The sequence below is a fragment of the Hyperolius riggenbachi genome, chromosome 8, assembly GCF_040937935.1.
Source record: "Hyperolius riggenbachi isolate aHypRig1 chromosome 8, aHypRig1.pri, whole genome shotgun sequence".
Taxonomy (NCBI): domain Eukaryota; kingdom Metazoa; phylum Chordata; class Amphibia; order Anura; family Hyperoliidae; genus Hyperolius; species Hyperolius riggenbachi.
In genome coordinates this window covers 40,333,871-40,357,651 of record NC_090653.1, presented here as the reverse complement: position 1 = coordinate 40,357,651, position 23,781 = coordinate 40,333,871, and the positions used below count along the sequence as shown (strand labels likewise).

The following is a 23,781-nucleotide window of genomic DNA, read 5'->3' as shown; positions in this document are numbered from 1 at the left end:
AGAGCTGCAGCCTCTAGGATGCGCTCTATAGGCAGTAGCAGTGTTAGGGAGACTTGCCCAAGATCTCCTACTGAATAGGTGCTGGCTTGCTGAACAGGCAGAGCTGAGATTCGAACCCAGGTCTCCTGTGTCAGACGCAGAGCCCTTAACCATTACACTATCCAGCCACTGTAATAGATTGATGGCTGTAGGGAAAAAGTTATTTCTATGTCTGGCAGTCTTGGTGGAGATGGCCTGGAGTCTTCAGCCTGATGGGAGACATCTGAAGTAATGGGGAGTGGGAGGGGTCGTTAGCAATCCTTGTTGCTCTGGAGGAAAATCTGGTGTTGTGAAGGAAGTCCAGAGTGGGAAGGGGCACACCAATTATCCTCTGATGTCTGTCGTAGAGCCAGCGTACTAGACCAGGATAGAGGAGCAGTGGACAGATAAAATGGTGGCGAAATAGAAGGACCTTAGTAGCTCTTGTGCCATGCCGAACTTCTTGAGTTGGCAAAGAAAATTGGCTCTTTTGTGCCTTATTCTGGATGAAGATGGTGTTGGCCTTCCAGCTCAAATCCTCAGAAATGGTTGTTCCCAGGAGGCGTTGCTGACTACTCTTGCGACCTCAACTCCATCGATGTGGATCGTAGGAGGATTGGGGGCATGCTTTCTAAAGTCAGTGATCAACTCAACAGTTTTGGCGGTGTTGAGTACCAGTTTGTTCTCTCTACACCAGAGGCATATTACCTCCAAACAGATGACAAAAGCTGGTAATTTGCTAAAAGCTTATAAATGTACTACAGACCTTGGCCCATATTTAATTCACTTTTTCTTCTACATTTTCTTCTAGGCCCTAATTGTTATCTTCTATTGAAAATAGCTTTTTCACTCTGCAAATAAAAAAGTGCCAAAAAGTAGGTGAAAAGTACTGTCAGAATTCTGAGTATTTTCTTGCTCACTGATGGCGGCATTTTATTGATAAATTGTAAAAATATCACTTAGCAGAAAACTCAGGAGAAAAGGTGAATTTAATAAGGGCCACGGGCCCATCTCATATGCAGTTAACTTTGTCAATAAAATGCCTTTTAAACCACCAACAAATGAGAAAATACTCAAAATAATTTTCATAGTACTTTTTTCTGTGGCATGCTGAAAAAGTTATTTTAAAAAGAGGTTGAAAAAATATTTCCTAGGAGAAAACTAATGAGGAAAAGTTAATTGTATATGGGCCCTGGTGTTTTGTGAGACCTCTGTTGTGCACATAATATAATGCACACACGGGGCTATTATTTAAATATTCAATGCGAAAAATATGTTCTTATACAAAAAAGAAATTGCATTCATCAGCCAGTGTAATGCACATGCGCAGCTATTATTTAAATATTCAGTGCAAAAAATGCATTTGTATGCGTAAAAAGGTTCACATCCAAAATTATGCAAAAATAAAGCTACCATTAAGCGCAATAATGGTTAGCAATTACGTTTCCATGGAAAAAAATTTATGCAGAATCTGCAAATTTCACATTTTTCTTACGATGCGTAATTGCATATTACGAAGCATAATTACACATAGGCGTGATTTCTGCCCACCACTTGTCAGGGCCAGAATCAGGAGTGCCAAAAACATCAAGGATGTATCCGTAGAGTTGTGTGCAAGAGAGAAAACAGTGGTTTTGCTTTGCATGATGTTAGTGCCAGTAGTATCAAATAATTTTCACTGCCAGCCAGGACTGGAAACCTACTCATACTCATCAGAGAACGTTCACTCCTGCTGCCTCCACTGCACTGCTTTGTGATAGCTTGAATGAATATGAACCCGTACTCAAAAGAAGGCTCAAACTGCCAAGTGATGCCCACTAGTGGCCAGAGGGGGCAGCTGCAGTGTTTGGAAATAGCAATAAGTCCTTCACCCTTGAAGCAACATTTACCGCTACAAAGAATGGTAGCCCATTTCCAGGGCTAGTAGCAAAGCTAAAACCGGTGGGAGGAGTAAGAAAGAGGGGCAGAAGGGGGGCAGTGTGAGTACAGTGGACCAAAAGCACACTTACTTAACATGTATTCTGCATTTATTTATATTATGCAAGCTCTGATACATGCATTAGTAATACTGTAACAAATACAATAATTGACTGGATTGCTTTCTGCTCTTCAGGTATCACGGTTGAAGCATCCAGAAATGGTAACACTTTTCCTTTGTTTAAAAGTCCAACTGACCGAAGCCTGGAAGACTGGAACCAAAAGTGTAAGCTGTGTTTGATGTTTATGTTTTAAAGAGGACCTGTAGTGAAAATGACATAATGAATAAAATTGCTTTTTTTTTTTTATTTACAATATTCACTTATAGATTATTTAGTCAGTGTTTGTCCATTGTAAAATCTTTCCTCTCCCTGATTTACATTCTAATATTTATCACTGGCGGTGACATCTTGTCTAGTCCTGCCAGGTGATTTGGACGGAATGTATGTTTACTGAGAGTTCTGTACATCGAGGGAGATACTGCTTGCTTGGCAGTTGGAAAAGCCATTATTTCCCACAATGCAACAAGGATCACAGTGGGCGAACAGTGTTCGCCACTGTTCGGGTTCGCCCGGATTTTGGCCTGTTCGGGTTCGGTTCGGCACCCCCCCCGAACACCTCATGGTGTTCGGGAGGGTGCTCGGGCACGCTGCCCGAACCCGAACAAGCCTTCTTTGTTCGGCCGAACACAGCCGTGTCCGGCCGAACATAGCCCCCTATAGGGTCCCAGCATAAAGGGAGAGCATGCCCCGAGCGCGGGGGGGGGTCGGAAATGCCCCCCACCCCTCCCCGCTAAGCTCTCTCTTCTGCCGGTACCCTAAACTAAATTTAAGTGCCCAAAAGTACCTGAGGAGGAGGAGGGCAGGAAGAGGGAATCCGGAGTTCTTGGGCGCTAGTACCATCTGGTACTTCCGCCCTCTCTTGACGCACTTCCTGTTTACATTTGAAGTCGCGTCAAGAGTGCGCAGAAGTACCGCGATGACGCGTACGAGGGTACGTGTCATCATGTAGATGACGCGTACCCTCGTTTGCGTCATCGCGGTACTTCTGCACCCTCTTGACGCGACTTCAAATGTAAACAGGAAGTGCGTCAAGAGAGGGCGGAAGCACCAGATGGTACTAGTGCCCAAGAACTCCGGCTGCCCTCTTCCTGCCCTCCTCCTCCTCAAGTACTTTTGGGCACTTAAATTTAATTATAGGGTACCGGCAGAAGGGAGAGCTTAGCGGGGAGGGGTGGGGGGCATTTCCGACCCCCCCCCCCACGCTCGGGGCATGCTCTCCTTTTATGCTGGGACCCTATAGGGGCCCCAAAGGGACATGTTCAGGTTGGGTTCGGGGTTCGGCTCGAACATGCCGAACATCAGGGGCATGTTCGGCCGAACCACACCGAACCCGAACATCCAGATGTTCGCCCAACACTAATCACAGACAGCAAACTGTCAGGACCATGGTCCTGACATCACACTGTGGGAGGGGTTTCACCACAATATCAGCCACACAGACTCCCCCCTCCGATGATCTTTTCGAGTAAAGTTAAAAATGTATTTTTCATGGGGAAAGGTGGTATTAGCTACTGATTGCGATGAAGTTCAATCCTGGGTTATAGTTCCTCTTTAACTGCGTTTAAAAAAGTGATCACTTTTTGATCACTCGGTTATGCTTCATTGCATTATTAGTGCAGGGATAAGATACCAAGCTCGCTTCTACCATTTGGAGTCTGTAGTTGTCATTGTTTAACATGAGGAGAAAAGCACTGTGAACTCTGAGATGTATAGAAACATCTTCTCTGCTTAACCACTTCGGGGCCAGCACCCTCTGCCCCCTTAAGGACCAGAGGGTGCTGGTCCAGTAAAGTGCCGATTCCCGACGAATCGCCGCTAAAATCCGCCGCTCCCGATGGTCACGCCGCTCTGTCCCCGCCGCAGGCTGCTCTCTCTGCCGTCGGTATGACGGCAGAGCGCTGTGCGCCGGTCAGGAGCCGCTTTCATTGGCTCCTGACCCTGTCACTTCATGTAAGCCAATGGGAACGGCTTACAGTAATGACAGGGCCCGGAGCCAATGAAAACGACTCCTGCCCGGCTCACAGTGTTCTGCCGTCATAGAGGCAGCAGGGCAGCTGATTTCGTGCAGATCGAGCGGTGACAGCGGCAGGGACAGGCGGGGGCGCGCAGTCAATGGGACGTAGAGATTACGTCCGGTCAGAACCGCAGCACCCCCTGCCCCCTGTAGATTTATACTGCGGCGGTCCGCAGTAGGTTAAGTTCCAATAAATGTCTCAAAACTCATTGGATGGTGCATCATCCTGCAACAGGAAAATGATCCAGAACATACTGTTAAGGAAACAAGGGGGCTTCTCATTCCTGAATGACTAAGCCAACCGCTAGATTTAAATCAGGGATGAGCAGAAACTACGCCAGTGCGAATTTACGCATCGTAGTTCGCATCTACGCATCGTAGTTCATAGGCGAAGTTTCAAAACTACGCTTACGGATTTACGCGTAGCGAAGTACCGCTATGCGTACTTTACGCCCACTACACGTAGTTAACATGTGTACTGAGTAGTGAACTACGAATGCATTACTCCCGTCTATTTTTCTGCATACGATTGTATGCTTACAAATTTACGCATTGGAAAGGGGAATGTACGCATCGAAGGGTCCTGGTATAGGCATTTGCAGAGGAATTAATGCAGAAAAATGTTACGCATACGGGCATAAGCATCCGCATACACTACGCTTCGCACTACGTAATTGCGTATTTTAACGCGTAGTCTACGAAATGCATACAAAGCAAATATTTGATTTCGAAGCCGTAGTTTGGCGAAGCGTAATTGCGTAAAACTACGCGTAGTTCCAGCGTAGCGAAGTTGGCTCACTACGACCATCCCTGATTTAAATTCAGCTAAGCTCCCAGAACAAGCAGAAGTTAAACGTGGCTGCAGGATAGACTTGGTGGAACCCAGGGAAGATACTTAGCAGCACCTGGTGATGTCTATAAACCACAATCACTGCATGCAAGGAATATACAACAAAGTACAAAATATATGACTGCTTTAATAGGCCTATTATGACTTTGTGACAAACATTATGGTGCCCTAAAATAAGGAGCAGTATGTATAAGAATTAAAAAGTGAAATGTCGGAAATTTGCTTTAAAGGAACACTATCGATTAACATGTTTTTTTTTCAATTGAGATAGGAATAGTTTGAAAAGTGCTGCTAAGTACCTGTGTATACATTTGAATACTTATCTCTTTGTATACTGTTATTTAATTCCTTTGACACTTCAGTGTTGCCAAAACTGACATCTGCTGTTGCAGAGAGCAGGAGAAATGTATCTTAGGTGCAACATAAACATTTGTAATGGTGTGTGAAACTTGACACCAGAAGCATTTCATATAACTCTGCTTCAATATTACACTGTTCTTAGTATGTCGAACTGCAGATATTCTCCTCTGCAAATAAGACATTCCAAACGCAGCTAAAATCTACACACAATGAATTACAGCTTTTGCCTCTGATATTTAACATGAAAAGTAGGAAAATGTTTACACAGCTACTTAAACATTATTTTTACATTGTAATTTTATAACCCTTGGTTTGATAGTGTTCCTTTAAATTAAATTCCTTTAAAGTTACTCTTAATTAATGTTCGCTTTAATCATTTCTGAATTGTTTCATTTAAAATTATACACTGAGGAGCAGAGGGTTAAATTAAAGAAAAATGTATCTTTTCTTAAAGCAAACCTGTGAGTTTGAAAAAGAAAGAAAAAGTCAGATTCTTAACTCTGTAAAGGGAAGCCTTCTCCTCCAGACCACCGCCGCTGCCTGGGACAATATGAAAGTTTGCAGATGCTCTCCCGTCCATGAAAGAGCATGAACGGGAGTGCGGCCACACAAACCTATTCAACAAGCCCATGCCAAATAGGTTTGGAGGGTCCCAATGCTGGATTGGTTGAAACAAGGAGTACGGGGGACACCTCTGGACCAGTGATGCTCGGATACCCCCGATCCCGGATTTGAATAAATCCGGTCACGGTGGAATCAAAATCCGTGATTTTGATCTGGATCTGAAATGGCCTTACGAATTCGGCCCGGATTTTACCCGTGATTCGTGCTTAAAAGCCCGCCAAAACCTGCTGACTTAAGTGGTTAATAGCAAAGCCCTCTACGTGGTATCAACACCAAATTTGGCAGATATGTTAAGAATAACAGTGGGAACAAGAAGAAAAATCTATTTTAAATTTTCAAATGAAAAAGTTAGATTTAAATATGGTAAATGACAATTAATTAATGAAGCAAAACCCACCGATTTTAGAGGTTAATAGCAAAGCCCCTTACATCCTAGAAACACCAAATTTGCAGGATATGTTAAAAAGATAGTGGGAAAAAATAATCTTTTCCTATTTTTTAAAACTTTTTTTTTTTTATGTTCAGATGGTGGGAAATAAAAAAAAATGATGTGAGGTCCCCCCTACCCAGCATATTTAACCCCTTGTCCCTCATGCAGGCTGGGATAGGCAGGCAGGCTGGGATAGGCAGAATGCAAAGTCGACTGGGGCTTCGCACCCTCAACTTAAGAAGACCGCAAGATTAGAGGATATTGACGTGGGACCTTTTCTGAGGAACATTTTTTTTAAAGGTACAGGTAAGTATTTCTGGTTAATTTAGAATATTAACTACCTAACGACTGCATCACGCCAATGGGCATGACCGCTGCACCAATTGGCGTCAAGTCCTGGGGCCAGGTACTGCAGGAGATTGTGCGCAGGCTGCATGCTCATTTCCTGCTTGGGGGGCGGAGCTCCGCCCACCTTCAGGGGAGACTGTTAGAAGGCAGTTTTGACATCTAATTACTGGGTACAGGGCTGCGATCTGCAGCAGCGCTGTACTGGGGACAGCCACGTGACATGGCTGTCCCCTCCACAGGCTGGGGAGTGATCGGCTGTCATTATCAGCTGAATGGCTGGAGGGGGGGGGGGGGGGGGGGGAGGGAGCAGGGAAAGAAAAAAATATATACATGAATTTAAAAAATATACAGATAAATATTTATTAAAAAAACATCTGGGGGGCAATCAGACCCCACCAACAGAGAGCTCTGTTTGTGGGGAGAAATGGAAGGGGAAGGTGGGGAATGACTTGTGTGCTGAGTTGTGCGGCACTGCAGCTCCAGTGGCCTATTAAGCAAAAACTAGCCTGGTCTTTAGGGGGGTTTAGCACTGTAGTCCTCAAGTGGTTAAAGGACTTCTTAACGGGGACTTCCAGATGCCACCATGAACCTCCCCAGGGAGTCATCACCCCACCTCCTCCTGGAGCACTGGAGGTGGGGAAGAGCCCCTTGTCCATGGATTGGACAAGAGCTCTGGTGGGGAGAGGATGGCTTGGCTGCCCCTCTCCCCCGGAGCCCCCATACCATGGACCATGTGGGCTGGTATAGCTCAGGGTGCGAAGCCCCAGTCGGCCGGGGTTCCGCATTCTGGCTATTCCAGCCTGCATGGGGGACAAGGGGTTAAATATGCTGGGTAGGGGGGACCCCACATCATTTTTTTTTAATTTCCCACCAGCTGAACATAAAAAAAAGTTTTAAAAAACAGGAAAATATCCTAACATATCCTGCAAATTTGGTGTTTCTAGGATATAAGGGGGCTTTGATATTAACCTCTAAAGTCAGCTGGTTTTCTGGTGATAATCACAGATATTTTTCCTGTGATTATGGGCTGAATACTTGGAATAATGGCTGAATTCGTGATTGACTGCCATGATCGATTCCCAATCACGGATTTGGATCACGATGTCGGATAGTGAAAAAATGCTCATGAATCATGGCTATGCCGTGATTATTATTATTTTTTTATTATTATTATTTAGTATTTATTTAGCGCCGACATATTACGCAGCGCTGTACAGTGTATATATATATATATATATATATATATATATATATATATATATATATATATATATATATATATATATATATATATATATATATATATATATATATATATATATATATCTTGTCACTAACTGTCCCTCAAAGGAGCTCACAATCTAATCCCTACCATTGCCATGTGTCTATATTATGTAGTGTAAGTACTGTAGTCTAGGGCCAATTTTTAGGGGGAGCCAATTAACTTATCCGTATGTTTTTGGAATGTGGGAGGAAACCGGAGTGCCCGGAGGAAACCCACGCAGACACGGAGAGAACATACAAACTCTTTGCAGATAGTGCCCTGGCTGGGACTCGAACCAGGGACCCAGCGCTGTAAGGCGAGAGAGCTAACCACTACGCCACCGTGCTGCCGTGATCATGGATTGTATCCGAGCAACACTGCTCTGGACTTACCAGAGTCACTCACATAACAAAACCCTTACTGACAGAAATTAAGGTGATATCAGGAGGGACCAAAAAAGCTACTCTAGCTAATTCTAACCCTTCACCACTCTATCTAGAATTTAAAGAGTAAAACCTATTTTTTGTTAAACTTCCACTTCAAACAAATTGTTAATATATTTTATTGCCCTTTACTTTTTTAAATCTAGATCATGTTAATTGTACGCACCTTTGTTTTGCCTAGATGCTGACCTCCGACCTGGGATTCTTGAAATAGAAATTTATGGATATGAAAATAGTAAGTTTTGGGATCTTGTGCTGTTTTTCCGAAAGGCATTATGTCTTTTTTGAAGGATCTCTACACTATTGGTGGTGATATTGGGATTTGTATGTAGTAGGGATGGTAGTTCGGCAAAGCATGAATTCCGAACCTATAAAACCCTACAAAATAATTTTGATAGCACTCTTTCACCTACTTTTCAGTATTTTTTCAATTGAAAAATTATTTTACATAGAAGTTGAAAAATAATCTCCTAGGAGAAAAGTCAAGAGAAAAAGTTAATTGAATAAGGGCCAGTGCCCTCCTATGAGATCATTTTTCATCTTCTGTTTTAAATATTGTTTTAGCACAAAATAAAAAAGTACTAAAAAGTATGTGAAAAAAATACTGTCAAAATTATTCAGGGTATTTTTTTTTTATTCGTGCTGGTGGCATAAAGTTCCCCTGAACCGGTTGTAAATAATATACTTTTTACACTGATGTCTGGTGCTGTGACAAACATGACAGCACCTTCCTCCCCTCCAGCACTCCCTGTGTCCCCCGTTCTGCTCAGCCGAAATATTCTACTAGAGCAGAATGTCGATGATGGGTGGGGAGGAAATGTCAGTACTTCCTCCTCTCTTCCCATCCTTAGCATCGCCCCTCCACACACTGCTTAGAGTTCCAGATATGAGACTGCACACAGAGCGCAGAGGAACTGCCATGTGTCCCGGGCTTGTGATAATTGAGGTCAGAGCGATAGTGTATATTAGTACACTATCGCTCTGACCTTAATTATCACAGGCCCTCACACAGCGCTAAATGTTTCTAATTATTCAATCAAGTGGAAACATTACCGGTAATTGGATTTCATAGGTCAAAAACAAAAATGAATCATGTATGGCCACCTTTAGATTGACAAATGACAAATAGAAATAAAAGCTATAAAACAGAAGCTATAAAATATTGAACATTTTAATTGATAAAATCTGATAAAAATACAAAATCAAATCAAAATCAGTTAAAAATAGAGATGTCAGTCAATTGATCTCTATTATGATGTTGACTGAAATCCAGTTGGAAAAGGCCATTACTTTTAAAGATTAAGAGTGGCACACAGCGATAAATGGCAATTTAATCGATTTTTCTCCCGAAAGCTGATTGAAATTGAGTACCACAAGTCAAAAAAAAAATGATTACTAGGCTCACGTAGTTTTCTAATTCTATTCAAGAAGATATTTATCATCTAATTTCTACTATTTGGAATTGACAGTTCCATTGGTAGATGGAGCACCAAATCATTGATATGCTAATTTTGTATAGTTCGTATTTTTCTAATTTAAAAAAAAATATTCAGTTTTTATTATTAATTTTCTTCAAATATAAATGAAAGTAAAAACACTAGACTATTTTCTTGGTAAACAATTGAGACAGCATGGAGTTGATTTTACTTATTACCTTGAGCTGTAAAGTATTTGTATAAGTGGTATTCTTGTATCTTTCTTTTTTTCAGTTTTTCGAGTACCCGCCTTTGCCTATTGCTGGATTAACACGCAGAGTTCTGTTGGATTTGTTCCGATGGTTGTAAAATGGTCAGAGAGCTATTTGCATTCCATTGAACATCGAAAACACTGGAAATTGCCAAGTGAGTTTAAGGGATCCTCATCCTCATACACTTGCTTAATGAATTAAAAGCCTAAATCCTGGCAAATAAGTGAAACATCTTAATCTATACCTTAACAGATCCCTAATCTACTGAAACACTATTAAGATATAGTAAAGCAACCACTTTTTTATAACTGAAGGATTTCCTCTGGTCACAGCCAGATCACAGTTTTTCTGTTCTTCATTCAAATACTATATTATGTAACATGCAGTACTGTGTGTGCAGCCAAAAGACAGGCCCTACATCAGCTTCAGGCTGGGAAAGGGGTGGGCCTTTCAGGGACCCAAACATAGAAAACTGCTCTGATTCGGATGCTTAGATGATGGATTTTCTGATTTACTATGAGCTCCATACTACCTCTATATTCTGGTGGCCTACAGATTTCTTTTGTGTTCACTTTCAGGTATCTGCACACTGTCATTTTGGCCATAGTTCCTGGGTGGGTGTGTCTAATGAGTAGTGGTGAACAACCTAACTCCTCCTACATTCATATTTCTACTGACCCATGAATGCGGTTGATACCAGCCAATTAAAGCATGTAGTTGTTGATCATTTAACCAGCTAATTGTTAAGCATTAACCGGGTTTGACTGACAGTCTGGCACAATTTCAAACTTTGGGTTACTGCAGAAGACCTGAAACTACATATTTTAAGTATGGGCAAGTTGACATAGCTACAAATATGATAATCATACTTCCACTCTCAACCTAATATGGCAACGAATAGAGTTCTTAGAAATTACACTAACTTTTAATGGTAATTACGTTAAACACCGTGCCCCTAAAGTCTGGACATGTAGGCATATTTCCAATACTCTACATTTAAATGCATTTATTTAAATGTAGATTGAAATAATAGTTTCCACAACATTTTATGCCAAACCTGTTGTCTTCTAAAATCAGGAGTTTGCAGTGGAGAGGTATGTAGAGCAAAGAAAGATGATGCCAGAGGGAATTGCTTTTGAAAAGGGATTGACATCCTCTCCCTCTTAGCATCACCCCCTTTGTATATTTTCAAGGAACTGCACAGCCCAAGGATGTGTGCAAGAGGGGAGGTGACATCAGCTTCTTTGACATGATCTACTCAAAACAGTGCAAGGTTAGGCATGCAGCATCACACCGACACACAAACACAGAGATAGACACGCAACTACACACACAAAAACACATAACCTCACACAGAGACACATAACCACACATACACAAACCCACACAAACATAACCACACACACACCTATACAACCACACACAGACACAAAATCACACACATAGACAGGAAGGCACATAACCACACACACTGACACAAAATCATACACATAGACACACAGAGGCACATAACCACACACACTGACACAAAGAGACATGCAACCACACACACACACACCACACACATACACTTACTACACATTACAATATGACTAAGAATAATCTATCACTAACTCCATGCAGCTAAGTTCAACCTCTATCACTGACTCCATGCAGCTAAACTCACCCTCTATCACTGACTCACTGACTCCATGCAGCTAAAGTTACCCTCAGCCGATCCTCTAACTATGAACAAACACCCCTCCCCCTGCCCTCCACACCAAGCGAACACATCACAGTGCTCTTACAAAACTAAACATGAAAGTGAAAGCTGCACTCAATTCCAAACACAAACTGTCTATCTCACCCACTGCTTTTAAAGAGACACTGAAGCGATACTAAATCTCGCTTCAGCTCTCATATATAGCAGGGGCATGTGTGCCCCTGCTAAAACGCCGCTATCCCGTGGCTGAACGAGGGTCCCTGACCCCCCAACCCACCCCCCGCAAACCTTGGTCGCAGACTTGGTCGCTGATTTTGCTTCCTGGAGGCAAGGGCTAACGGCTCCAGCCCTGCCTCCAGTCGCGTCAATCAGACGCGCATCGCCGCCTCTCCCCCGCCCCTCTCAGTGAAGGAAGACTGAGAGGGGCGGGGGAGAGGCGGAGATACGCGCTGACAGACGCGCGTGGGGCAGGGCTGCGGCGGTTAGCCCTGCCCCAATGCGGAAGCGCTCCCCCGCATTACGGAGGGGATTTGGGGGGACAGGGACCCCCGTTAAGCCGCGGGATAGCGGCGTTTTAGCAGGGGCACACATGCCCCTGCTGTATATGAGGTCTGAAGCGAGATCTATTCTCGCTTCAGACTCTCTTTAAGGATCCCACTACTAGGTCCATATAAACAACTGTTATTGGTATCAAAAAGATATAAACTGCACAAAAGATGCACCCACTTTACCTTAAAAGCACATTAAAAAGACACGCTCCCAAGCACATTCCAGCACAGCCCACTCATACCTCGCCCACATTGGTACCGGTACTACATACTCCAGGTTTTCTTCAGGGAGGAGGGAGGGAAAGAGAGACAAATGTTGCCAGGACACGCTGTCACTGATAGTAATGCTGACACCAGCGATATGGACCACTATGTAATGCAGGGCTACTGGTAGCTACACAAGCAGTTGTTTCCGAAATGCCAACAGTAATAAAGCCGGTACTCTCACCACTCCGGCGTCCCACAGTCAGATCATTGCTGAAATGTAAATTTAACAACACCTTGAAAAACTGTGGTGTTTTCTTATATGTTTCTTTAGATCTGAATATTAGTCCCCCTAATCCGACAAAAAGTGTTACTTTACACCATACTCAGTACCACAGTTGTCCAGTACATGAGAGCTGCGGGATTTGGAAGACTTGGAACAACAGCGGACGTTCAACTCAATTACCTACAACTAAAAATGAGATTTCAGGTACTAACTAAACTAATGGACTAAAGGAATACTCTACTGTACATTAAATTGTCTTGACACAAGTATTATATTTTGTATCAAATTCACCATCAATTAGACGTTTCGGTCTTGATAGGAGGAGACTGAAATGTCTGAACCTTTAGAACTCTCTGTATAAAAATTTAATGAACAGAAAAACTTGAAAAAATCTAGTCGGGTGAGACGAAAATTAGAGTAGAGCAGGGAAAAAAAAAACTTGAAAGAGAACGTAAAAGAAAAAAACATATTACCTGACTCCACTTTCCTCTCTGAGTCACTCGAGCCAATTTTCATGTCCTAAATAGCTCTGTTTTTCCGTCAAGTCGCAGTGTAGATTGGAGAGTAGCGCACAAGAGGGCCTTAGCTCCGGCTTGCTCGGTGGGCATGTTTCAAAAGTCAATCAACTGGAAAAATCTATCATAATTCTCTAATCAAAAAGTATAAAAAGTGTATAGTGTGTGAGTTTGTGTGGCCACCTTGAGGCTGGATTCATGCTTAGATGTGTTGAGTTGAGTTGAGTCGCATTGCGTTGCATCCCATTAAATAAAAAAAAACAACATGCTGTGGAGTAATGCATCTCAGTGTGCGTCCGGCCTAAATCTCATGCATGTTTTAATACTCAATGGGGTTCTTGGTGTGGATGACACAGACAACCAATGCAATACTACGCTCCAACAAAGTCCAATCTTTCCCCTGTAGTGAATCTGTAATGCCTCCAGAGTATGCTGCTCCAACTCACTTGTGGAATCAAGTGAACGCTCGAGCAAAAAAAATACCAGTTCAGCGCTCTCTGGTGCATTATCCTTTTAATATGAATCGTAAAAAGTAAAAGTTACACTTACAAGATAAAAATGCTCACAGGCATATCACACCAACAGGTGCAGGGTCACCGTCTGCCTCAGTTGTATCGACTCGCCAGGCTCCTCCACACTATGGCCAGTAATGTAGGTATTCCGATATAACAAAAGCTTCAGCGCACTGTACATTTTTTTTTTTTTACCAATGAAACATTAGATTAGAAAAAAGGTCCGATCCATCACAGACTGAAGTGGATTTAAACACTTTAAAGAGGAGCTGTTAGGTATAAGGTCTCAGAGAAAATAAACACATATATCAGTAGCTAAAGATTGGCTGTACTTACATTACATATGCATTTCACTGTCCACGTTTGGATTTCACAGAATTTGTATATAGTATATGCAGAGAATGATTCTCCTGACAGCCCATGGCAGGCTCCATGTTTGTGAAGCCAAATGTGTCGTCATGTCCTGCCTGCTTCTGATCACAGAACAGCTCGTACAGAATAACACAGTGTGCAGTGAATATTAATGAGCCATGTGGCTAGGAACAATAGCGGACTCCTGCAGAGTAATCTTCCCGGAGATTTATCTGTGCTGTGAGTTTAGAAGCTGCTGAAACTTGATCCGGTCTTCTCCTTAGCAGCCGAGGGGAGGGCCCCAGAATGCTTTGCAGTATGGAATGCGGCTTGCGTCCTCCTTAGGAGCTTAGCTTTGGTGATAAGCACACATTAAATGTAAGAGAGATTTTTATCTTTAGTAATGTCTTTTGGCTTCTGTCTAAACTGTTTAACACAGGAGAATAGAGGTTTAAATTAGCTTCTGCAGCCTGACAGTTACTCTTTAAACACTTTTGATCAATATTCTAATTGATAATACTGTAAGTTCTAAAATTGATCAAAAGATTGATCCACAATTTTGGTCTTAAGGCAGAATTCACACTTTCCATGTGAATTCGCATGGGATTTTCCATGTTTTTCCACACATTTGATTGTGGGTTTTCATTTTTTTTTTTTCAGTTTTGTCCTTCGATTTTTTTCTCCCTCTGCAATTTGACATTTTTTAATGCAATTTTTTTGATTGCGTTTTCCTGATCATATAGGGATGGCAGAACCATTTACCAGGTGAACAGTTCCTGGTGAATGGTCACCGTTCATCTGTTCGCCTCTAACGCGAAATATATATGGGGCGTTCACGACTTCAATATTCTTTCCCATCGAGCCATTTTCAAACTTACATGAGATAGGACGGCTAATCAGAACTGATCACTACCCGGGCCACTCCTACCCCTATAAAAGGCACAATCCCAGTGGCCATTTTCACTCTGCGTGTAGGGAGAGGAGCTACTGCTGCTGCAGATACAGGAACAGTGTTAGATTTTGATATTGTAATTTTGATATTGTGCTGTGTAGCTGTTTCCTAGGTGCTCTGCTATTTGTAGTGTACCAGCCAGGGACCCCCCCCCCCCCCCATAATTCTTTTGAGGACTGGCGTGTGTTGCAGCAGTGCAACATCCAAATATAGCGTAGTGTGTGGCTGCGGCTGCTGATTAAATGTCACTGATCCCCACACAGCATCACCCGTGTCCCCTTACTGTGAGTTACTGTCAGTGATATCACAGTCAGTGTGTCCTTTAAAGAAAAATATACAGTGTCATGGACCTTTGTGTCACTGTGTGATTAGTATTGTACAGTATTACACCAACCAACACACCCGTGTCTTCCTTGTATTCAATGATGTCCATGACACTGTATTTTTACATTTTTTTTAAATTTTATTTAATACGAGACATTTAAAAAAATATATATTTTTGGCAGGCCCTAGGCACATTTTCTTTGTAAAAATTCATAAAAATGTAAATATCTGTTCATCATAGAATGCCGGATATTTACCGCCTCTCCCCCACTCATTCACAGTCTCTCCCTGCTCCCCCCCCCCCCACTGCGGCAGATATTATTTTTTTATAAAACCGAAACTAGCTGATAAAATTGCTCAGGTTCGGCGAACAGTGGTACGCAGCACTACCTGATCTAGCTGGTGCCCTGGATCAAGTAATGTGTTTTGTCTTTTTTTCAAGTTTGCCACTGGCTGTGGTCCGCTTTAAAGTAAAGATGACATGCAGAGATGCAGCCTTCGCTCCATAAGATGCAGAGACTTTTCCTCCCCACTTTTGGGGGGGAAAGTGTGTCTTATAGAACGAAAAATACAATATCTAATTAACGTGAAAATCAGATGCGATTTTCACATAACATAAATTATTTTTCTGCATTTACATTGGCTTACATTTCATGGCAATCACACATTTATGTGACTTAATAATGCAGCAAAATCACAAAACATATGAAACCAAAAAAATACAATGCTATAGAAATACTGTACATTAGATGTGCAACACATGCAAAATTGCGTGTGTTGGTCCTAGTCTAATCAATCATTGATCGTAATATCCATCAAATGATGATCGAAAACAGAATTGAGTGATGATTGAATGCATATGGCTCGCTTCACACAGTTCTGTTGGTTGTCAGACCGAAGAGGTTAATTTTTTTTTTTTATGATTGTTTATAGGTGGCTATACTTCCTCAACATTCACAAAAGGAAATAATAATCATAAGCATAAGTTGTGTATTTCCCTACTATTATTAGCTATGCTTCACCCAAGTCATGGATATCCATTAACACCACAAGGTAAGTCCTCCACCTCTTATCTGAAATGGTAAAAGGCACGGCAGTGAAATAACTAACTTTGGTTGATACTAGTATTAACCAACTGTTTTGTGAGATCTTTTGTTTTCTCCATTGGTGCAGTGTAGATGCAGCTTTGTCTACAGACGGTTTGGGTCTGTGTGGGATCAGAAACTGTAATATTTTCTGTCACTACAGCTGTGATTGTACTTCATGGCAACAGTTTTCCATTCCTGACCTCAAGTTGTATATGATAACAGTACAGACAAAAACTTTTTTAGCAAATGTATTCACATTGCAATAGCGAATATCCTCCTGCGTGGATTGTGATGTTGGATTGATCTCCCCTCGGGGCAGTAACCTTTGTGTTCTATGTAATTAAAGTGTGTAGCTTACCTCTTCTGATATTTCCTGCTACTCTGCACAAGGTATTGTAAAGACAAGAAAGTCCGCACTTTGTCCAATAAAAGCCACTTTATTGCTGGACGTACTGTATATTCTGGGGTATAAGACTACTTTTTAACCCTTTAAAATCTTCTGAAAAGTCAGGGGTCGTCTTATACGCCGGGTGTCATTGATGCCGGGTGATACACTCTATCCGGTTACCGACTCTCAGATCTTGCTGCTGAGGACTGTAACGAAGCGGTGCAGGCGCACGTGAGCGAGATCTGAGATGGAGGTAAATAGGATACAAGGGTGGGCCAGAAGGGTGAAAGAGGAGTGTTTTATGGCCACAACGTCATGTATTCTTCCATACCGCTCTGATAAACAGCTAGACAAGGAGGGCTGACCAATCCACTTAGGGAGGGGGAGAGTTGACCAATCCAACCAGTCAATCGCCTATATACTGTTATATACTGGGTACCACATACAGTACAGCACCAGTATCTGTTCATATATAGCACCAATATCTGATTTTTTTTTTTATTATTTGGTGTGCGTTGGAAGAGGGGTAGTCTTGTACAGCGAGTATATCCCAAACTCTATATTTTAACTGGAAAAGTTGGGGGGTCGTCTTGTACACCCAGTCGTCTTATACGCCGGAATATACGGTATCCACAAAAATACACACGGTCACACAGCTGATATGGTCGAACATTTAGTTCTTAATCATAGCTGATTTAGAATGGCATTCTAGACAGTTATATGTGTCTGAATGTTATATGTCTTGTGTGTCTGCACAAGGTAAGTATGTGTATAGAAAAAAACATCTACATAAATACTGTTTTCTTTTGCTCAAATCGCCAGTGAATGCAAAGCTCGTACACGCACTAGATAGTTCTTGGCTGATTTTGCCATTCAGGGCATTTTTGGATGAGAATCTAGTGTGTGTACATCGATTCCCCGATGCTCCTCAATGCGTCAGCATCAGCAAGGCATCCACCTGGCGAAACAACATAGCCGAGTGCTGGTTGAGGACATTGTTCTTCTACTCACTTACTGTCAGCCCTCCTCCCCCATGCATAGCAGAAGAACGCATTGCTAGCCTCTAAGCTGTCTGTACATTCTCAGCCCTGACCTATGGACCGAAAGATCACATCCTTTCATTTTAAGTTGCATACACACCTTTGACTTGTGTCACCCGTCGGGGATCGGGAGCGACGCCCTTGGGTGACCTTGCTGGCCGGCTTGTACAGACTCATGTCAGCCGTGTACTTGACGATGCATACTTTTGCTAGGCAGGGGGCAGAGGGGCGAAGGAGCAGTGGGCGAGAAACAGCATCTTCAAAAAATGTGGCCCTTTGTCGGGTAAGTTGATTCACCAGGCAGATCACTCATGGTTCGGGGCTCAGGGGCTGCTGTACACATGCTTAATTATTGGCTGTCGTGCTCGTTATCGGCTGCCTCAACCGACTATAGTCAAGCTTCATACAAACTTTTATTTTCAGCTCAAAGAAATCTAATTCCTGAGATTAATAAATAAAGAGAGCTAATTCCTGAGATTAATAAATAAGGAGAGCTAATTCCTGAGATAAACAAATAAGAGATAAATTATGTGTTAAGTCAATAAAAAGAGATAAACCTTTGAAAAGCCTTCATTCAATGCACGTTCTCTCCTAAATTTTCTCCTAATGATTTCATAGCTAATCAATAAAATGCCCTTTTAGGCCACCAGCAAACAAGAAAATACTCAAATTAATTTTGAGTATTACTATTCCACCTACTTTTTGGTAATTTTTATATTGCAAAGTGCTAAAAAAATTATTTTTAACAGAAAATGAAAATGTATCTTTTAGGAGGAAACTTAGGAGATAAGGAACCATATGCAATGCACATTTTCGAATGAGTTTTCATATAGGAGATATTTTTCAGCTTCTTTTTAAAATAACTGTTCAGCACTTTGCAATTAAAAAAGTACCAAAAAGTGGTAAAAAAAAATTACTTTAAAAATCATTTTGAGTATTTTCTTATTTGCTGGAAGCTTAAAAGGCAATTTGTTGACAAGTATGAAAATATCATCCAGGAGAAAACTCAGGAGAAAAGTGAATTGCCTGAGCTTTTCTCCTAGGTCATATTTTTGAACTTGTCAATAAAATGCCTTTTAAGCCTCCGGCAAACAAGAAAATACTAACAATTATTTTGATAGTACCTTTTCGCCTACTTTTCAATACTTTTTCAGTTGATCAGTGCCAGAAAATTATTTTCAATAGAAAATTACAAATTTTCTCCTAGGAGAAAATTTAGGAGAAAAAGTGAATTGCATATGGTCCAAAGTGAATTGAATAAGAACCAAAAAGAGAGGTAAATTGGCCCGTATGCAATTCACTTGTCATAAAAATGCCTTTTAAGCCACCAGCAAGCAAGAAAATACTCAAAACAAAACAATTTTAATAGTGCTTTTTCACCGATTTTTGGGTACTTTTTCAATTGTAAAATGCTTAAAGGTTATTATAAAGATAATATGAAAATTGTCTTCTAGGAGAAAACTCTGAAGTAAAAGTTAATTGCATATGGGCCATTGTGAGATTGTAAGTAAATTGAGAAATGGCCTGTACTGCTCATTACAGTGGTCCAGGCGTAATCAGTAAGATGAGATAATCAGTGGCACCATCATATATGCCAAATTAGAGGAGATACTTAGCCAGAAGAAGGACAAGTGTCTTGATCAAAAAGTATCCTCCCAACATCCACACTGTAGATAAAGCATGAAGAACAACATTTCTACCAGGCCTGTGATTGGGCAACCAGTAAGCAGATGATTTGTGCCCCAGAATGAGAGAGCAGCCATATGAAGTACAAAGGCCAGGCAAATATAACAATAACAATAATAGTTTTATAGCGCTTTTCTCCCTGGGGACTCCAAGAGCTTGTGTGATCCTGCATTATGCAGTCTCAAAGGCTCGGGAAAAGAGGTGAGTTTTTAGCCTTTTTTTTAAGCTGTCCAGAGAAGGAGCCTCTCGTACTGATTGTGGAAGTGAGTTCCATAGAGTAGGGGCTGCATAGGGAAAGGCCCGAGCACCAAATGTTAAGTGTTTCCTGGGAATAACCAGATTCATCTTGTTGGCAGAGCGAAGGGTGCGTGGAGGGGAATAAAGTTCCAATAGATCCGCTATGTATTTGGGTCCCATGTGGTTTAGAGCAGGCAGGTCCTTATCTGTAGATCCGATGAACAGGGCGTTGCAGTAGTCTAGGCGGGAGGATACAAATGCGTGAACCAGGGCAGGTAGGTCTTCAGCTGGGATAAGGTGTTTGATTATCGCTATATTTCTTAGATGGAAGAAGGAAGACTTGACAGCTGATACCTGCTGTCTGAGTTTTAGATTTCCATCCAGGATCACCCCAAGGTTTCGCACAGAGTCTTTATACTGTACGGTATCTCCCCCAATTGTTAGTTTTTTGGTTTTTTTTTGTATTAACAAGCTTTATTGATCAGATCAACAATTATACAAAGCTTTTAAAAGCAGAACAAATAAAACATAGGGTATTAACATACCAACTAGAAGTCAAGAGGAAAAGAGAAAAAAAAAAAAATTTATGGGGGAGCATCTGAAGAACATAGCATAGATAGTTGGGCCGTCCGGCCTGGGAAATGGGGTACATGAAACCTCCTTCTGAGATCCCAGGGGTCAGTTCATCCTATCTGATCTTATTGTAAAAATATATTGCTCCCTCTAACACATACATCCAATTAAAAGGAAGAAAAGAAAAAAAAAGAAAAAAAAAACAACATACATAAAAGCAAGAGACAGTAAAAAAAAGAAGGAACGAGCTAACCAGATATATTCCTGCTTAAGGTATCTGGTATCAAGAGTCCTGAATAATTTCCATCCTGTACATCATACTATAATGAATGAACCCATATGTCCAAGGGAAATTAAGCGCTCCTATAAGTTTTCCAGGGTGCCCAAATGAGATCAAATCTTGTCATATTCTCAATGCTATAAAAATAAATCCGATCCATCATCATCATTAGGTCTAGACGTTGGGTAACTAGTGATAACTCTAGATCTGTGGTTTTCCATTTGAAGGCTATTGACCATTGAGCGGCTAGTAGCATGTATCTATATAAAGGCCTACATTTACCAGCCAATTGTTAGTTTGAGGTGGTGAGCGTTTTCAACTTTAGCCATCATGTGTGGACCACCTACCACCAACACCTCTGTTTCGTCAGAGTTCAGCCTCAGCCAGCTGGTGTTCATCCAATTTTGTAAATCCACTAGACACGCATTTATGGATGCTGATGGGTCTTGGGTGCCAGGCTTGAAGGACATATACAGTATATATAAATATATAAAGCTCAAAGAAAAAACACTTCTCGATGGACTTTAACTGCACCCATTCCCCCACAGAGGAAGATAAATATAGCCTTTTTACAAACATATGTAATCCCCTCTTTGGGGCTGTAGAAGTAACTTTGGACTTCTACATCTCCCATGGGAGCAACAGTGGTTCTGACACTTTTCAGAATCAAAACTGTAAAACTCAAGTCTTCACAAACTCCAAAAACTGCACGAAATATTAATTAGTAAAGTTTTTAGTTCAAATCATGTTACTTTTACTTATTTTACTTTCTATCAAAAAAAGTATATTAAAATAGCGTGCATTACCTTTAAACTGTTTATTTTTCATTTGATGTTTTAAAGCTTTTTTTATCTTTTAGGTGGACACAGTGTAATTCTTCAGATTAGTCAGGAGTCTGGTGGAGGCCAGACAGTTTTTAAATGCGATCTGAAGATTGATAATGTGACTCGCTACTGCTATGGCAGCTGTGATGGAGAAAAGAATAGTCACCATTCAAGCTTTCCTAATACCACTATCCTAGAGTGGGAGAGTTGGTGTAATCAGTGGAAAAAACCCATGGAGGATCATTACAGCTACTTGAATTATCTCAACCATTTCTCAGGTTAATCATCGAAAAAATTTTGTGCCAAAGGAAAATTAAGATTTCAGGAAGCACAAGTGTACTTAAAGAAAACCTGTACTGAAAAGAAGTTCCCCTTGGGGGTACTCACCTCAGTAAGGGGAAGCCTCTGGACCCCATCGAGGCTTCCCCCATCCTCCTGTGTCCCACAGCGGTCTCGCTGCAGCCCACGGAATGCCCCGGGCGACAAATCAGACAGCCTGTGCAATATTTACCTTTTTGGGCTCCAGCGGGGGGCGCTGTTGCGGCTCCTCTGACGGAAATAGGCAAAAATAGACGATCTCCATCGGGTCCACTCTACTGCGCAGGCGCAGGAGACTTGCGCCTGCGCAGTAGACCGACCCGACGGAGATCAGCTATTTTCGCCTATCTCCGTGCAGAGAGCGGATACTGTGCCTGCGCTGGAGCCCGGGAGGTAAATGTTTACATCGCCGCCGCCGTAGGACCGAGGAGGACTGGTAAGTCTCAATAGGATCCGGAGACTTCCGCCACCCGAGGTGAGTACCCCCCCCTGGGGAAGTTTTTTCATTACAGATTTTCTTTAAAATGGGTATCTTATCGCTAACACAATATACATGCATCATTTGCATCGGTGTTACCTCCAATGAAACCTCCAATGAAGCTACCAAAATAGGATCACTTATTTAGCTCTCCAGACCCTGAGCCAGATTCATCAAAGCATTGCTGACAGTTTTTTCTTCTTAACCGCTTGAGGATCGTAGGCTTACACCTCCCTAGTGACCTGGCTATTTTTTACAATTTAGTGCTCTGCAGCTTTAAAAGCTCACTGCAGAGCCATATCAGTTAGCACTAGAGATGTCGCAAACCTTCGATTTTCGGTTCGCGAACCGGGTTCGCAAACTTCCGCAGAAGGTTCGGTTCACGGAAAAGTTTGCGAACCGCAATAGACTTCAATGGGGAGGCGAACTTTGAAAAATAGAAAAAATTATGCTGGCCACAAAAGTGATGGAAAAGATGTTTCAAGGTGTCTAACACCTGAGATCTTTCAGTGACTACAAGAGGGGAATTTTTTTTTCAAAAATACCTTATAGTTTTTGAGAAAATCAATTTTAAAGTAACTCCTGACCGTGGGAAAATTAAGCGCCCGCCGACTTTAGCAGTTAATAGCAAAGCCGCTTTAAAAGCTAGAAACACCAAACTTGCAGAAAATGTTAAGGAGAACAGTGGGAATAAGAGGAAAAAAACATTTTTCAAAAAGACCTTATAGTTTTTGAGAAAATCAATTTTAAAGTTTCAATGGAAATTCTCCTTCTGACCGTGGGAAAATATACCCCCGCCGACTTTAATGGTTAATTGCAAAGCCCCTTTAAAAGCTAGCAACACCAAAATTACTGGGAATGTTAAGAAGAACAGTGGGAACAAGAGGACAAAGTTTTTTTCAAAAAGACCTTATAGTTTTTGAGAAAATCGATTTTAAAGTAAAAAAAAAAAGTCGATTCATAAAAAAAGAACCGATTCATTAAAAAGATCTGGCTCATTCAGGAGCCGTTAGTATAGCAGAGAATGCGTCCTCGGAAGGACGTGAAGCTGCTGGCTCCCGCTGCTGTCTCTCCCCACCTGCCTGCACCTGTCAACCCCCACCTAGGCTGGCACCCAGTGCACCCAAATGGGTCAGGTTCTCATTCCCCCCTCAATATGGCCACCACAGATTGCCGCGGCTGCGCAGTCCGCATAGATGCGATTGCGGCTGCGCAGCTCTAGGTCCTCCTCCCGATGCGTCCGATGTATGCACGCATATTGATGACGCAGCAGGAGGAGGCCCTAGAGCTGTGCAGGTGCAATCGCGTCTGTGCGGACTGCGCAGCCGCGGCCATCTGTGGCGGCCATATTGAGGAGGGAATGAGAACCCGACCTGTTCGGAGGGGTCGGGACCCGAC

The 23,781-nt window shown here is 42.0% G+C and overlaps 1 protein-coding gene across 1 annotated transcript in view; it reads left to right on the top strand.

Moving 5' to 3' along the window:
* Window positions 1-23,781, top strand: part of LOC137528095 (uncharacterized) — a 71,408-nt gene that overhangs the window by 30,614 nt on the left and 17,013 nt on the right. The window contains exons 5-10 of the mRNA XM_068249371.1: window positions 2,132-2,221; window positions 8,572-8,625; window positions 10,100-10,231; window positions 12,866-13,021; window positions 16,405-16,524; window positions 21,623-21,865. Coding sequence (XP_068105472.1) covers window positions 2,132-2,221; window positions 8,572-8,625; window positions 10,100-10,231; window positions 12,866-13,021; window positions 16,405-16,524; window positions 21,623-21,865 — 795 coding nt within the window. The remainder of the gene's footprint in view (window positions 1-2,131; window positions 2,222-8,571; window positions 8,626-10,099; window positions 10,232-12,865; window positions 13,022-16,404; window positions 16,525-21,622; window positions 21,866-23,781) is intronic.